The 13,416-nt window shown below is 47.8% G+C and overlaps 1 protein-coding gene across 1 annotated transcript in view; it reads right to left on the bottom strand.

Annotated features, from left to right (window-relative positions):
* INPP5D (inositol polyphosphate-5-phosphatase D) overlaps positions 1-13,416 on the bottom strand; it is a 114,040-nt gene that overhangs the window by 31,764 nt on the left and 68,860 nt on the right. Inside the window, exons 10-12 of the mRNA XM_064485272.1 lie at positions 4,595-4,701; positions 2,556-2,658; positions 9-205 (exon numbers count right to left, since the gene is read on the bottom strand). Coding sequence (XP_064341342.1) covers positions 9-205; positions 2,556-2,658; positions 4,595-4,701 — 407 coding nt within the window. The remainder of the gene's footprint in view (positions 1-8; positions 206-2,555; positions 2,659-4,594; positions 4,702-13,416) is intronic.

Below are 13,416 nucleotides of genomic sequence, written 5' to 3'. Positions count from 1 at the left end.
CTGCTCACTGTTTTGAAAGTCATGCTGGTGATTTCTTGCAGGGAGTGTCTGAGTATCTCCAGCCACTCCTTCTCTCCCAGGGGGTCCTCCTGGGTGCCGATCACGTAGATGTCATGGGGAATGTAGTCAGCAGAGTCATCCCGTGTCTTTCCCTGCCCCTTGGAGAGAAACCAGGACGTGATCTTCTTGGGAGGGGGGGCGTTACCTTCAACAGCAAAACCCAACACCAAGTGAGTCAAAGGTACATCAGGAGAATTCAAAACACAGGTGGGGAAAGCATGGGGGGTGGGGAGGAGGGTCATCTAGTCACTGAAAACCATTCAGGCCACCCAACAAAATACCTTAGAGAACTAGGCACTATCATCTCCCAGGGTGTCAGGAGGGTCAGAACTCAGTTAAGTTTTTTGTAAAGATAGCGCTAAGTTTCTGAGACTAGAAACACCCAAAGATTCCGTACGGCAACTTGAGCTAGTTGACAAGATGTCAAACATGGTCCTGGTCTGTGGGGCAACCATAGTAACAGACATAGGCCTCAAGAAACCTATGTTCCGTTGGTGGTGAGACAACCCGGTAGGCTGACAGGGTTAGGAGGGAGGCTTCTGACCATGGTTAGGAGACAATAATGACTTCCACAACAAGAGAGCGCTCAGCCAAAACCTGAGAGATGTGCAGGGGTTAGCCAGAGAAACAGAAGAGCGTGGAGAGCCCTACTCCACTGCCATTTCAAAAAATGAGCTGAGGGGGTGGGTATAGCTCAGTGGTAGAGTGTGTGCTTGGCATGCACGAGGTCCTGGGATCAATTCCCAGGACTTCCATTAAATAAATAAACTTAATTACTTCCTCCTCTCACCAAAAAAAATACACCTAAAAATTGAAAAATAAAAAATAAAATAGTTGGACAAGAAAAGGGGGGAGGGTATAGCTCAGTGGTAGAGTGCATGTCCTGGGTTCAAGCCCCAGTACCTCCATTAAAAATTAATTAAAAAAAAAAAAAGAGCTGAAACAGCTCAACAAAGAAATGATGATGAAAGATTTATTTCTCCTCAAAATGCCCTTGAAAACAATAAGCTTTCCCAAAGCAATAACCTCTTGGCTCACAAGTGCCAAGAAGCCAAGACCTAGAGCGACTTGACCTTGGCCAAGCTCTGCTCCCACTACAGCTCACGGTGAGAGCACAAGCCCTGGGGGCTGGTGGCCTCCTCTTGGGGAGACCCTCCCACACTGCCCTGGTGTGACAGGGCCCCAGTCAGCATCTTCCATGCTGTCTCTGTGTAAGGGACACCCCCTGTGGTTGTGCACCTGGACTGCTTGAACCATGCCCGCCCAATTTAAGAGTTCCAGGCTCACAGAGGAAAAAACAGAAAGGGACCCGGTGGCCACGTGCATGAACCCCTAAGAGTGAGAGCCGATGAAATCGGGTGGCCAGTAAGAAACACTGGGGAGGAGAGAAGAAGACACAGAAACTGGGCCACAGTTCTATTTCAGTGCTGCTGTGGCTCCTGGAACATCTGGGCATGAAGGCCTAGGGAGAGCTGGGCTGCGGGAATCAGGGTCGGGAGGTCCCCTGACTTCCCTCCCAGAAGCCCAGCCCGTCCTGCACTCAGTGACAGGCCAGGAGTCCCAAGTTGTGTTTTCATTTCTGGATCATACTGTCGCCTCCACCAAGGGGTGACACCTGCTGTGTTGGGAGGCGGGTGGTCCTGACTCTGATCCAGATAAAAGTCGGAGAGACCGATGCCTGGTTAAATTCAAATTTCAGATAAACAAAGGGTAATTTTTAGAATAAGCATGTCCCATGCAATATCTGTTGATCTAAAATTCAAATTAACTGGAAATCTTGTGTCTCCTCAATTTTTACAAATTTCTAGCTAAATACTTAGACCAAATAATTTAGTATAAAACATATTCAGTATAAAATTATATATTAGCATCTAAGTATATACTACATATATTTAGTATAATATCTATTTGGTGTCTATTTGCACTTAATTCTAGCTGAATTGTTACACTAAATAATTATTTAGTACATTTATATCAGCCCATTATATTTATATATTTAGCATATGATATATATTAGTATATAAATATACAGTATATATATTTAGCATAATATATATTCCGTTTGTATATATTTATTTATTTCTAGCTAAATACCTATACTGAAAAATTATTTGTTGATTCTGTGAAATTCAAGTTTAACTGGGCATCATCTCTGTCTCTCTCAATAAATCTGGCACCCTTGCTCAGGGAGGGAGTTCCTCCTTCTGGGCCTGAGACCCCTCGGCGAGCTGCCCAAGGTCAGCAGGTGCCCAGAGCCTCTGTATAGTCAGACTCTACCTAAAACCTTCTAGTTTAGACGAGAAAAGAAACCCATGTCAGCTGCACTTGGGTATGAACCTCCTGGAGCTTGCCTTGCTTACCCCTTGTCTCAGGATGGGTACCCACGTCTCAGGACTAGGGGTAGGGTGGGGAGACAGGTGACGATGCCCAAGGCAGCAAAGCAGAACCTGCGGGGAGGTGGCAAGGCGGGGAGACGGGGAGGCTCGTGGACCCACCCATGTTCCAGGTGCCGATGAAGATGGTAATCATGTCGGGCTCCGGCTGCTCCGAGTGCTTGTTCTTCATCTGCTGGAGAAGCTGGCAGAAGCCTTCTCTCTTCTAGGAATCAAGGGCAGACAAGACTCAGAAAGGCCTCTGCCTCCCTGCACAGGACACTTTCAAAGGACTGGTCAGCTTCAAGAAAACTGAGTGGAGCACAGATCAGTGCGGACTTCCAGGAGAGCCATCTGGAAATACGTATCCAGGGTCTTAAGAGGTGGCTTCCCTCTGACCTGGCCCTTCCTCTATGAGGACAGACTCTAAGGGAACAATCATGGACCATACAAAGACCCAACCACACGGTAGGGACTGCAGCACGTGTTTTAACACAGAAAATATTAGAAACCTTCGTGTCCAAGCTTAGGAGGTGAATTAATAACTGTATTATGCATCATCCATATGCCACTGGAATACCATAGGTTTTAAAAATTTCATCAGCAAGGATAGGTGGTCAAAATATACTATTTGGGATGAAAAGCCAGTTGACAAAACAGTATGATTAGCACCCTTGCTTCTGTATTAAAAGAAACAAACAAAAACAATCCTGAAGACGGAGTCCAAGTTCACTAGTGGTATACGGGTGTTTCTGTTTTAAACTCTTTGCTTATTAGTATTTGTTACTTTTCCACCAATGAGAATAGATTACTTGTGTAGTGAGAGAACATTTAAATTAAAGAAACTAATTAAAAAGAAAAGAATACATGAAGGCTGTCATAGTCTTCTTAATAGTTGCCCTGGGTACACAGAGGGGCACAAGGCAGACACGGCCCTCTCATAGCTTATGGTCACATAGGGCGGGCTGACCAAACAGGCATGCCCCCAAATTTTAGGTTGTACCGTATGAAATTACCAATGTTTGACTGTCTCTGACCTACAAAGATGGCAATTTCATATGATTCAAGCTAATTTAATTGCAAATCTAAGCCCCTTGAAGAAACCACGAAGATGTCATGATGGCCACCTTCACGGAAACCTGCCTTTAGTTAAGGATGGCTTAAAATTCAGTGCCTGATTACTGCTTGTGTCTCGATCCTTGCGAGCCTGCAGCGACAGGCAGAAGTGGGTGTTGGATCCATGCTCATGTCCCCAGAATGATGTCCAGTCAGGGGTTCTTTGTCTCTGCCCACCCAACCTGTCTGACCTCCACTTTCTTGTTTCTCCTAGTTCCTTTTCTGTTGCTCCTCGCAGCCCTTCCCACCCTCTCAGCCAGTTCTGGGAGCCCTCGGACCTCCCACTGGCCTCCCATCAGCCCACCCCTGCCACACAGGGCAGGCAGAAAGAGCCAGGTCCCAGCACTTGGTGGGGACTGTCCCTGTGAGCCTGCACTGGGATCCCTCGTCCCTTGGCCTCAATGCTGATGCAGTCAGCCAACACCCGACGTGTGGGTGCTCTTTGCAGCCTGCCTCACCCCGGCCATGTGCTGCAGGATAAACCGCAGGGCAGCGATGGTGGGTTTCAGCCCTTGGTCAGCGTGTATGAGGTGAGGGATCAGGTCCCAGAGACACCTGTCTCTACAGAAGCCACCATAATGCCCAGATCCTGAGTTTTTCCATCAGCCCACATCACTTCTTACTCCAGCAACCAGACCTGGTAGGAAATCTCACATCTGCAGAGTGGGGCAAAGTGTAGAAATGGAGGGCATGCTGGTTGGGACTCAGGTTTAAATCTGGGGTGCCCGTGAGGGCTTCTGAGTGCATCTTAGGGAAGCTAAAAGCCTCCCAGTGGGGCTCAGGGCTGGGGAACACGTGGATGATAAAGGAGGCAGCTCTCAGGCGCAGGTGTGGTGGCAGAGGAAGGAGACGAAGCCATGACTGCTCAAATCCCAGCTGGCCTGGAATGCGTCCCCTCACCTTCCCGGGCATGGCTCTCCCAGGTGGAAACCAGGGGTGAGAACTGAGTGAGCTGCTGGTACCAACTTCCAGGCACACAGCAAGCCTCAGAAAACATGCGTCCCTCACTCCCCCTTGGCCCGTCTCAGGGGTTTGTCATCACTTACTTTGGAGTCAGCAAAAACATATTCCTTTCGCAGGGTCTTCTCCTTCTCTGTTTCCACCAAAATCACCAGCTTGTTCAGAAACTTCTGAGACTTGATGAGCTGCAGGACTTAAGAGGAACAGAAATTCAGTTTTCTCATTTATCTGTCAATACGTCCAGAGTCTGCACTATAAGCTGGCACCTGACCATCAACAATGCTGACTTCCCCGTCTCCAGGCTGAGCACCAAATTTGCGCCCGGTCTCCCAGATCCTTGCTCCTGGCCGCTCTTCTGAGGAAGAGCTCATGCTGGCGTGGGTGGGACCTGGAACGGGAAGAGGTGGCCTGGCCAGAGCGGGAGAGCATGACTGTCTGTCCTTCCATCTGCCTCCCTGTCTCCCTCCTTCCTTCTCTCTCTCCTCCTCCTTCTCCTCCTTCCTACCTTCTTTCTTTCCTTTCCTTTTCTCTCTTCCTTCTTTTGTTTTTAATTTATATCTAAATGAAAATTTAAACATTTTTACTTCTAACAACGATTGAAAGACTCAAATTGTTCTACAAGATTTTTACAAACAATAGTACTCGTCAGCCCCACCTCCCTCCAAGGTCCTGCTCCCTAGAGGCAACCACTTTCAAGTCTCTTAATGGATCCTTTTGGAATTCTATCTCAGGTCTCTAAATAGCACACTCCTCTTGCTAACTTCCTGGTGCTGCAGTTTTAGGTATTTCCCATTATGCAATGAATTCCCACTATGGAAGATGAAGGTTTAGCTCTCTTTCACATGTACAACCTGTACCCACCTCACTGCTCCCCTCTCCCCCCGCCAAGGTATCATTTCAGTCCTGCCATCATCCTTCCAATAATTATATCATCATTTTGGCTAGGTAGGCATTCAGGGTTTATTACGACTCTGGAAATGCTCTTGACAGACAAGCCCTGGTTGCTTTCTTTTTCCTGCACGACTTTATTTTTCCTGGAGTGAATAGTTGTCATGTTTTTTCTCTGGTCCTAACCCTCTCAGTTTGTAACTTCCTTTTCGATGTGATCAAGCGCTTCCATCAGGTTTAGCACCCTGGGGGAGCCTCTCCCCGGGCCACTGGGCTTCTCTTCTCCAGACTGGTGACTTCCAGGCCTGATGCAGACCCATTACTCTAGGTCCCTCCCTCTCCATCACCTGGGAAGCCATTCACCTCTGTCTGTCTCATATTGGATCCTGTTTCTTGGACTCCATGCTTCCTCTTCCTTGATTTATGCCTTCATTTTGGTAGAACAACATCCCTAGTAGCCTTCCAAGAAAGAGGGAATGGGTGATACATTTTTGGAGGCTTTGCATGTCTGAAAATTCTACCTCGCACTTCACTGACACAACTCTAAGTTAGGAATAATCTTCCTCAGGACCCTGGAGACCTTGCTCCATCATTTTTAGTTTGCAGCACGGCTGCTGAGAAACACAATGTCATTCTGATCTGCCTGCACGCAGAACAGTTCCCACGGCAGGCCTGGCTACTATCCTTGGAAAGGCTGCTTGCAAGGTGGCCCTGGGTTGGCATCTGGGAACCTGGATTTGGGGAGGGTTCCCAGCATCCCCTGAGCTAAGAGCAGCTCACTGTGCCTGCACTGTTTGTACAGTGTGGTTCATGCTGAATACTTGCTTTCCTCCCAGGAGTCTGGAATTTGGGAGTGTGCCAGGCAGAAAGTGCCTTCATGACCAGCCCCCAGGAAAATCCCTAGAGTTGTCCCTGACAAGCGCCCCTGGTAGATACATTTCACAGGTGTCGTCACAACCCAGCAGGGAGGAATGAAGCCCAGCCGGTGTGACTCCACAGGGAGAGGACTCCTGGAAGCTCGCGCCTGGTCTCCCCAGGACTTCACCCCGGCCGCCTCTTCCCTGGGCTGGCTGTGCTGTTCCCTTCACTGCAATACATCACAGCTGTACGACTCTGCGCCGAGTCCTGAGGGTTTTCCTGGAGAATCACTGAACCTGGAGGCGGTCTTGGGGAACCCTGGCACAGCCTGTGATCCATCTTTGGCTTTGAAGTTCTTAGGATCTTTTCTTGGAATCCAGTGTTGAGACTTTCCAGTGCTGCGTGTGCTGGACACTTGGTGGGCTATTTTCAACCTGGGAACCGGTGTTGTTCTTGAATTGTTTTTTGAATTTTTTTGAGAATTTTTCTTGAATTGTTTCTTTAATGAGTTTTCTGTTTCCCTGTTTTCTCTTACCGACACTTACTATGCTGGTATTGGACCTCCTGGACGGGTCTTCTTTTTTTTATAAAGTCTTAAAAAAAATGTCTTTTTTACTTTATTACTGTTTGTTTGTTTTGGGGGGTAATTAGGTTTATTTATTTATTTTTAATGGAGGTACTGGGGAGTGAGCTAAGTATGCGTTCTACCACTGAGCTATACCCTCCCCCCCGGATTGGTCTTCTCATTTGAAAAAAATCTCTTCTTTCCTATTTCCCTTCACTTCATCCTTTTGTTCTACCTTCTGGGAGCTTTCCTCAACTTTATCTTTGCACCCTTCCTTTGAGTTTTTATTTTAAAAAATTTCTGCTATAATAGGTTTTTCTTTTTTCTTGCCTTCCTCCTCCTTCTGCCCCTTTCCTCCTTTTTCTTCATTTTTATTTTGTTCTCTGAATGTTCCTTTAATAGCATTCTGTCCTTGTTTCATGGTCCAGTTTCTTTTAACCATCATAATTTGTTTCCTCCAAGTTTTTTTGTCTTTTTGCCTATTTTTGCCTTAAGCCTCACTGTCTCCAATTCTTGGCTTCCCTCCAATGCCCAAAGTGACCCTTGGCTGTGGGTCCCAACGGTGACAGTGGGGGACTGTCCAGCAAGGCTTCTCCACTGGATGGTCTCTTGCGCTGATTCCTGGGGAACCTCTTAATGGCAGTGTCTTTAGATTTTTGTTCCAAGGCTCATCACGTGGTCCAGAGAAGAATCTTCCAACCTAACCTCCTGCCTACACGGTGTGGGCCTGGCTGGCTGGGCAGGGATGAAAGCTGGGGTCTCAGCATTCAGAAGTGACTCTTAGTCCTCTGTTTCAGTATGTTCCTCTGCCCTCACCAAGTGTTTCCCAGTTCTTTACCTTAGAGAGAGAATAAGCCTCAGGTCTTCTGCCTAACATGTTCAAGGAAGCAACTGGCTGTGTGGAATGGACACGGATCTGCTGGGTCTAACTCTCTCAAGAAGATTTTCATCCAATCCTGCTGTTTAAAACCCCAGCTTCACTCCCGCCCCAGGGCCCCTGATGCTGCCGGCTCCTGTGCCCTCTGTGGTTCCGCGGTGTGAGTCAGGTGTCTCAGCTTTTCCGATGACATACTCAAAACTTAGCCTTTTTGGTTCCTCAAGTTGGTTACAGTCATCCATCTGCTTCCCAGCATTCAGAACTTTGCTGCCGTCATTCTCTCTCCTGTTCTCTTTGTCCCTGTGAGCTCTGCCTTTAGGAAGGGAACTGACAATAGTGTGTGTGTCCAAACACCATCTTTTTTTTTTTTTTTAGCTGAAGTACAGCGAATTACAATGTGTCAGTCTCCAGTGTACAGCACAATGTCCCAGTCATGCATATACACACATATATTCATTTTCATATTTTTTTCCATTAAAAGTTATTATAAGATACTGAACATAGTTCCCTGTGCTATACAAAAGAAACTTTTAAAAAATCTATTTTTATATTTAATGACTAACATTTGTAAATCTCAAACTCCCAAATTTATCCCTTCTTACTCTGTTTCCCTGGTAACCATAAGATTGTTTACTAAGTCTGAGAGTCTGTTTCTGTTTCATAGATGAGTTCATAGTGTCCTTTCTTCTTTCTTAGATTTCACATATGAGTGATATCATATAGTATTTTTCGTTCTCTTTCTGGCTTACTTCACTTAGAATGACAATCTCTAGGTCGATCCATGTTGCTGCAAATGGTATTCTTTTTTTCTTTTTTGTGGCAGAGTCATATTCCATTGTATAAATATACCACAACTTCTTTATCCAGTCATCTGTTGATGGACATTTAGGTTGTTTCCATGTCTTGGCTACTGTATACAGTGCTGCTATGAACATTGGGGTGCATGTATCTTTTCACATTAGAGTTCCCTCTAGATAAACGCCCAGAAGGGGGATTGCTGGATCATACAGTAAGTCTATTTTTAAGTTTTGAGGAATCTCCACACTGTTTTCCATAATGGCTGCACTAACCTGCATTCCCACCAGCGGTGTAGGAGGGTTCCCTTTTCTCCACAGCCTCTCCAGCATTTATCATTTGTGAACTTTTGAACGATGGCCATTCTGACTGGTATGAGGTGATACCTCATTGTAGTTTTGATTTGCATTTCTCTGATAATTAGCCAAACACCATCTTAAGCTAGAAGTCTCCCTCCAGGGAACCCATAGAGGTCCCGTGCTCTCAGAAGTCCCATTAGCCTTGTCAGCAGCAGTCCATGTCCCCCAGCATGACTCCTATCAGTGCCACCTGGCATGCCCCAACTTTTCCAAATCTGCTGCTCCTAGGCTAGGCCTCCTTCCTTCTGAATTTCTGGTTTTCCTTCCCATCCGTTTGCAGGGCTATGTGGCTGCCCCCAGGATGGGGCATCTTGCTCGTGCAGGATTAGTATTTTTAATACTATTATTGGTATTACCTGGGTCAGTAAGTGGCCCACTTGCCCCTACACCTAGTTAAATAAAAGTAGAATCTTCTTGGCTCCACTCCCCCTTCCCTGTCTACAGCTCATCCATCAGCGCGTATGAGCAGTTCTACCTCCAGACCATTTGCCATCTGTCCCTCTTTCCCCAACTCAAGCCACCACTACCTCTTGTCTGGCTACTGTCACGGTCCCCTAATTGGTCTCCCTGTCTCTGCCTGCCCCCTGCCATAATTTATTCTCAGCACAGCAGCCAGAGTCCATTTTAAAGGGGGAATCACACCATTCCCCTGGTTAAAACCTCCTAACAGTGCCTCGTTGTACTTAGAACGTACCCCAGCTCATCAAACCCCCAAGACCGGTGCCCAATCTCTGCGCCGTCTCTGCTCTAGCCTCCCCGCCTCCTCACATGCCAAGCTTGCTCTCCCGACCCCGGAAGCTCTGCCCAAGAGCCTCTCTTTCCCTGGGTTTCACATGGCCAGCGCCTTCTTGACACTCAGGCGTCAGCTCAATGTCCTCCCTTGTTGTCACATCCTATTTAAATTCCCAGCCTAGAGTTCACCACTCCCCGACACTTTCCTGACTTACGTGTTTGTGCGCTGGCTTACGTTTCTCCCTGACCCTGGCTTGGATGTAACCTCCCAGAGGGCTGAGACCCCACTTGGCCAGTTCACCTCCACATCCCCATCCTGAACAGCTGCTCAGTGAGTGAATACATTATGATTTCCTCTAACAGCAACTGGATTTTCTGGTGTATTGGAGACTTTGATGCCAAAGCTACTAATGAGCATGGTGACCAGAAACGGGGCAAAGAAGCTCCAACACCTGCAGCCAAAGATTTCCTCCAAGTGGGCAGCACTTTACAATAACGATGATTGCAAACTGACTGTGTGCCAGGACAGCTAAGGACGTGCCTCGTCCCACCGGCCCCTCCTATAACCCTGTAGGAATCCCTGTTTTATGGATGTGGACGTGGAGGCTTCAAGTAGTAGTACAGTAACTTGCTCAAGGTCACACACACCATTATTAAGCCGTGGACGAAGGACATGAATCTAGTACGTGAAGGCAGTTTACCCAGAGCCCCTCCCCGGGGAAGCACACTGCCTCTCAGTGCCAGCTATAGAGAAGCCCCCTAAACATGTAGCCACGTGAACTGTGTTGTGCCACTGGTCTCAAATGCATTCGTTCTCTCACTCATTCTCTCACTCAGGAGGTATTTAATGATCACTTGCTCTGTGCCAAGCACTGTTTTAGACCCTGGAAATTTAGCAGTGAACAAAGACCCACCCCCTGGCCTCTGTGGAGCCCACATTAATGGTGGAGGTGGAGGGGGATGGTCAGGGATTTACAAGCAACATCACAAGTGCTTGGTTTACTGGCATCCCTGCATGTGCACCTGCTAAGTACCAGGTCCTGTGCGAGGTAAAGACCCCATCCACTTTGGAGGAGGGGACCTGTGAGCACATAATTGTGCTCTGATGTAACAGGTGCCACAACAGAGGATGGACCAGGCCCCACTGGCCTCGAGGGGGGAAGGAGCCAGGTGGGAGAGGAGCCAGGTAAGTGAGGTCCCAGATAGTCTGGCTGGCTGGCTCTGGGCATCCATGCTCCTCTTTTAAGGGCTCACAAACCCATGCTATAATAGTTCATTCTAGACTCCAACTGGGCTTTTTTTCCAGGCTACTCATCTCTAGCTTGGATCTTTCACCCAAACAGGATCTGACGGCAACGCCCACTGTCTATAATCCCACAAAGCTGTCTACTCACCCCTGTAGGTGGTAAACCTGTCTGTGCTCTTTAACCCCCAGGAGAAAACCTCTGGCTTTCAAGGCCCTGCCCACATCTGGGACTCCCTGCCCCGCTGCTCCTCCCTCCAAGGCCGCAACAGGTGATATGTGATTTCCCTAACAACCTATTCCACTCCTTGTACATGCTACTCTCTCAGTCCAAGTGCCCTTACCTACTACGTGCTTAAACTCCTATTCATCCTTCAAAGCCCAGACAGAGCCACCTCTGTGGTGTGAAGCTTCCCTGCACCACCCCACAGCAGAGCTAATCAATCCTCCTCCAGGGATAACTTTCCACCTGCCACATTCTAATGCATGCCCACATGTCAGCCTTCCCTCCTGAACTGCAGGTCCTTTGAGGGAGGGCTCTAACTCAGGCCTGGCCCACAGAAAATGCTCAAAAGAAAAACGTCCATTGAATTAAACTGACAAGAGTTCACAGTGCTTCTCAGAATCTGACAGGCATTTCTTTCAGTCCAGAAAGCTCAAGTTTTTTAGAGCAATCAGGCACTCTTTGACAATCTCTTTACTCATCTTGGGTTTCCGTTTCCTCTAGTCAAAGTTGGGTCCACCCGTTTCAGTTGTAAGTCATTTTCTGTGATAGTTAAGAGGAAAGTATGGGTCTAAGCTGATCACTTTCAACAGCCCTCCCCTGCTCACATCCTCTCTCTCCCTCTCTCCTACCCAACTTGGCAGTAGACAGAGTGGCCCTGCCTGACACTGTGATCTCAACTCTGTGAATATGACAGCTTGTCACACTCCAGTGTCTAGGGACTTCGTCTCCTGACCCTTCCTCCTCACTGCTCAATTCTGCCTTCCTCAAAGAGCTGCCTTGGAGAGATCATCATAATGATGATGATGGCGGTGGAAGCAGCCGATTTTACTGAGCACCTACTAGACTCTAGGCATTATATACTTTGACGTTTTCCCATTTAAGACTTACAGTAGCCCTACAGAATGCTACTCTACCCATTTGACAGAAATGTAAACTGAGGACAGAGAGAAGGCACTAGACCAAGGTCACAAGTGGCTGAGCTGGGACTCAACACTGGGCCTCTAACACCTCCTCGTGCTATCTACACTCTTCTCCTCACTGTACCCCACCTCCTGCACTGGGATGGTCCCGACTTCCATCCCACCTCCTGCCCCAAGAGCATCCCTTGGACCTTGGTGCCACCGCCCAGGTGGGCCTTGAGAGCAGGAGGTTGCAGGGCAGGGCAAGCCCATGTGGGACAGACCCTCTTTTTCCTTGGCCTCTGCCGGACACTTTGCCAGGGGGTCATTGCTGCTCCTGGGCACAAGGAAGATACTCTCACATGCTCTAGCTCACCTACTCACGATAAGTCTGCAAGACATCTATTATTATTATTCCCATTTCACAGATGAGAGAACGGAGGCACAGAGAGGTTAAGTAACTAGGCCAGGGTGCTACAGCTAGCAAGCGTCAAGGCTCTGGATTTGAACCTGGGCAGTCTAGCCCAGAGCCCATGTTTGCTCTTACCCTCTGTCCCACTATTTCCAGCACAGTGTCTGGCATCAAATTGATGCTGAACATATGATCTCCTTCCTGAGCCTCTGGAGGTCCAAAGCTAGGGACCTCTAAGGGCAATGGCATTATTTGCAGGGCTTGGCTGTCAGGCCAAATGTCTGCCATTTGGATGGACAGCTCAAACCAGGGTTCCTGATGGGGCAAAGCTATGGCTCGTGTGGTGTACCCTAGAGGCCTGTAGGACATGCCACAACCTCTTCCCTTTGCCACCTCTGCTGGTGCGTGCTTCAGAGCTGGTGGTGCTGAGCCAGGACAGTCCCCGAAGGCCACCCTAGCCCATGGGCGAAACGGCAGTGGGCGGCGTGGAAGCACAGGCCACGCTCCCCACGGGCACCTGCCCAGGAGGCTAGTACAGTAGGATTTTCTTATCTTTTCAATTCCAGCCATTAGCCGTGGTCTCAGACTAGCATCCGCCTCCAGAACATTCCATCCCACAAGTCAGGCTTCTAACAGAACCAGACCAGAGTCCTCTGCTTCCAGACAGCAGGAAAAAGGTTTCATGTGGTGACCCCATGCACACAATTTCTGTGTATGTGTAACTACAACGCAAGTTTCATGAACAAATATTTAAAAATTACCTTTACTCTCTGCAAAACCACTTTGGTGTTTTCTATTTTATCCTTTTTTGTTCTTTTCTCTCCCCATACTACTTTATTAAGCACAAAAGATGCTGATCTTGCTTGCGATTTCCAGATAAAACCCAGGATACCTGTGATTCCTTTTCAGAAAAAGGAATAATTTTTTTACTATGTGTTTGTTCCAAGTATTGCATGGGACACACTTATACTAAAAAATTATTCATTGTTTATCAGAAATTCAAGTTTCACCGGGCATCCTGCATTTCCATTTGCTAACTCTAGCATCCCTAGTT

The sequence above is a fragment of the Camelus dromedarius genome, chromosome 4 (genome assembly GCF_036321535.1).
Source record: "Camelus dromedarius isolate mCamDro1 chromosome 4, mCamDro1.pat, whole genome shotgun sequence".
In the NCBI taxonomy this organism is placed as follows: Eukaryota; Metazoa; Chordata; class Mammalia; order Artiodactyla; family Camelidae; genus Camelus; species Camelus dromedarius.
The sequence above is the reverse complement of the archived record's forward strand: the minus strand, read 5'-3'. Positions and strand labels throughout refer to the sequence as shown.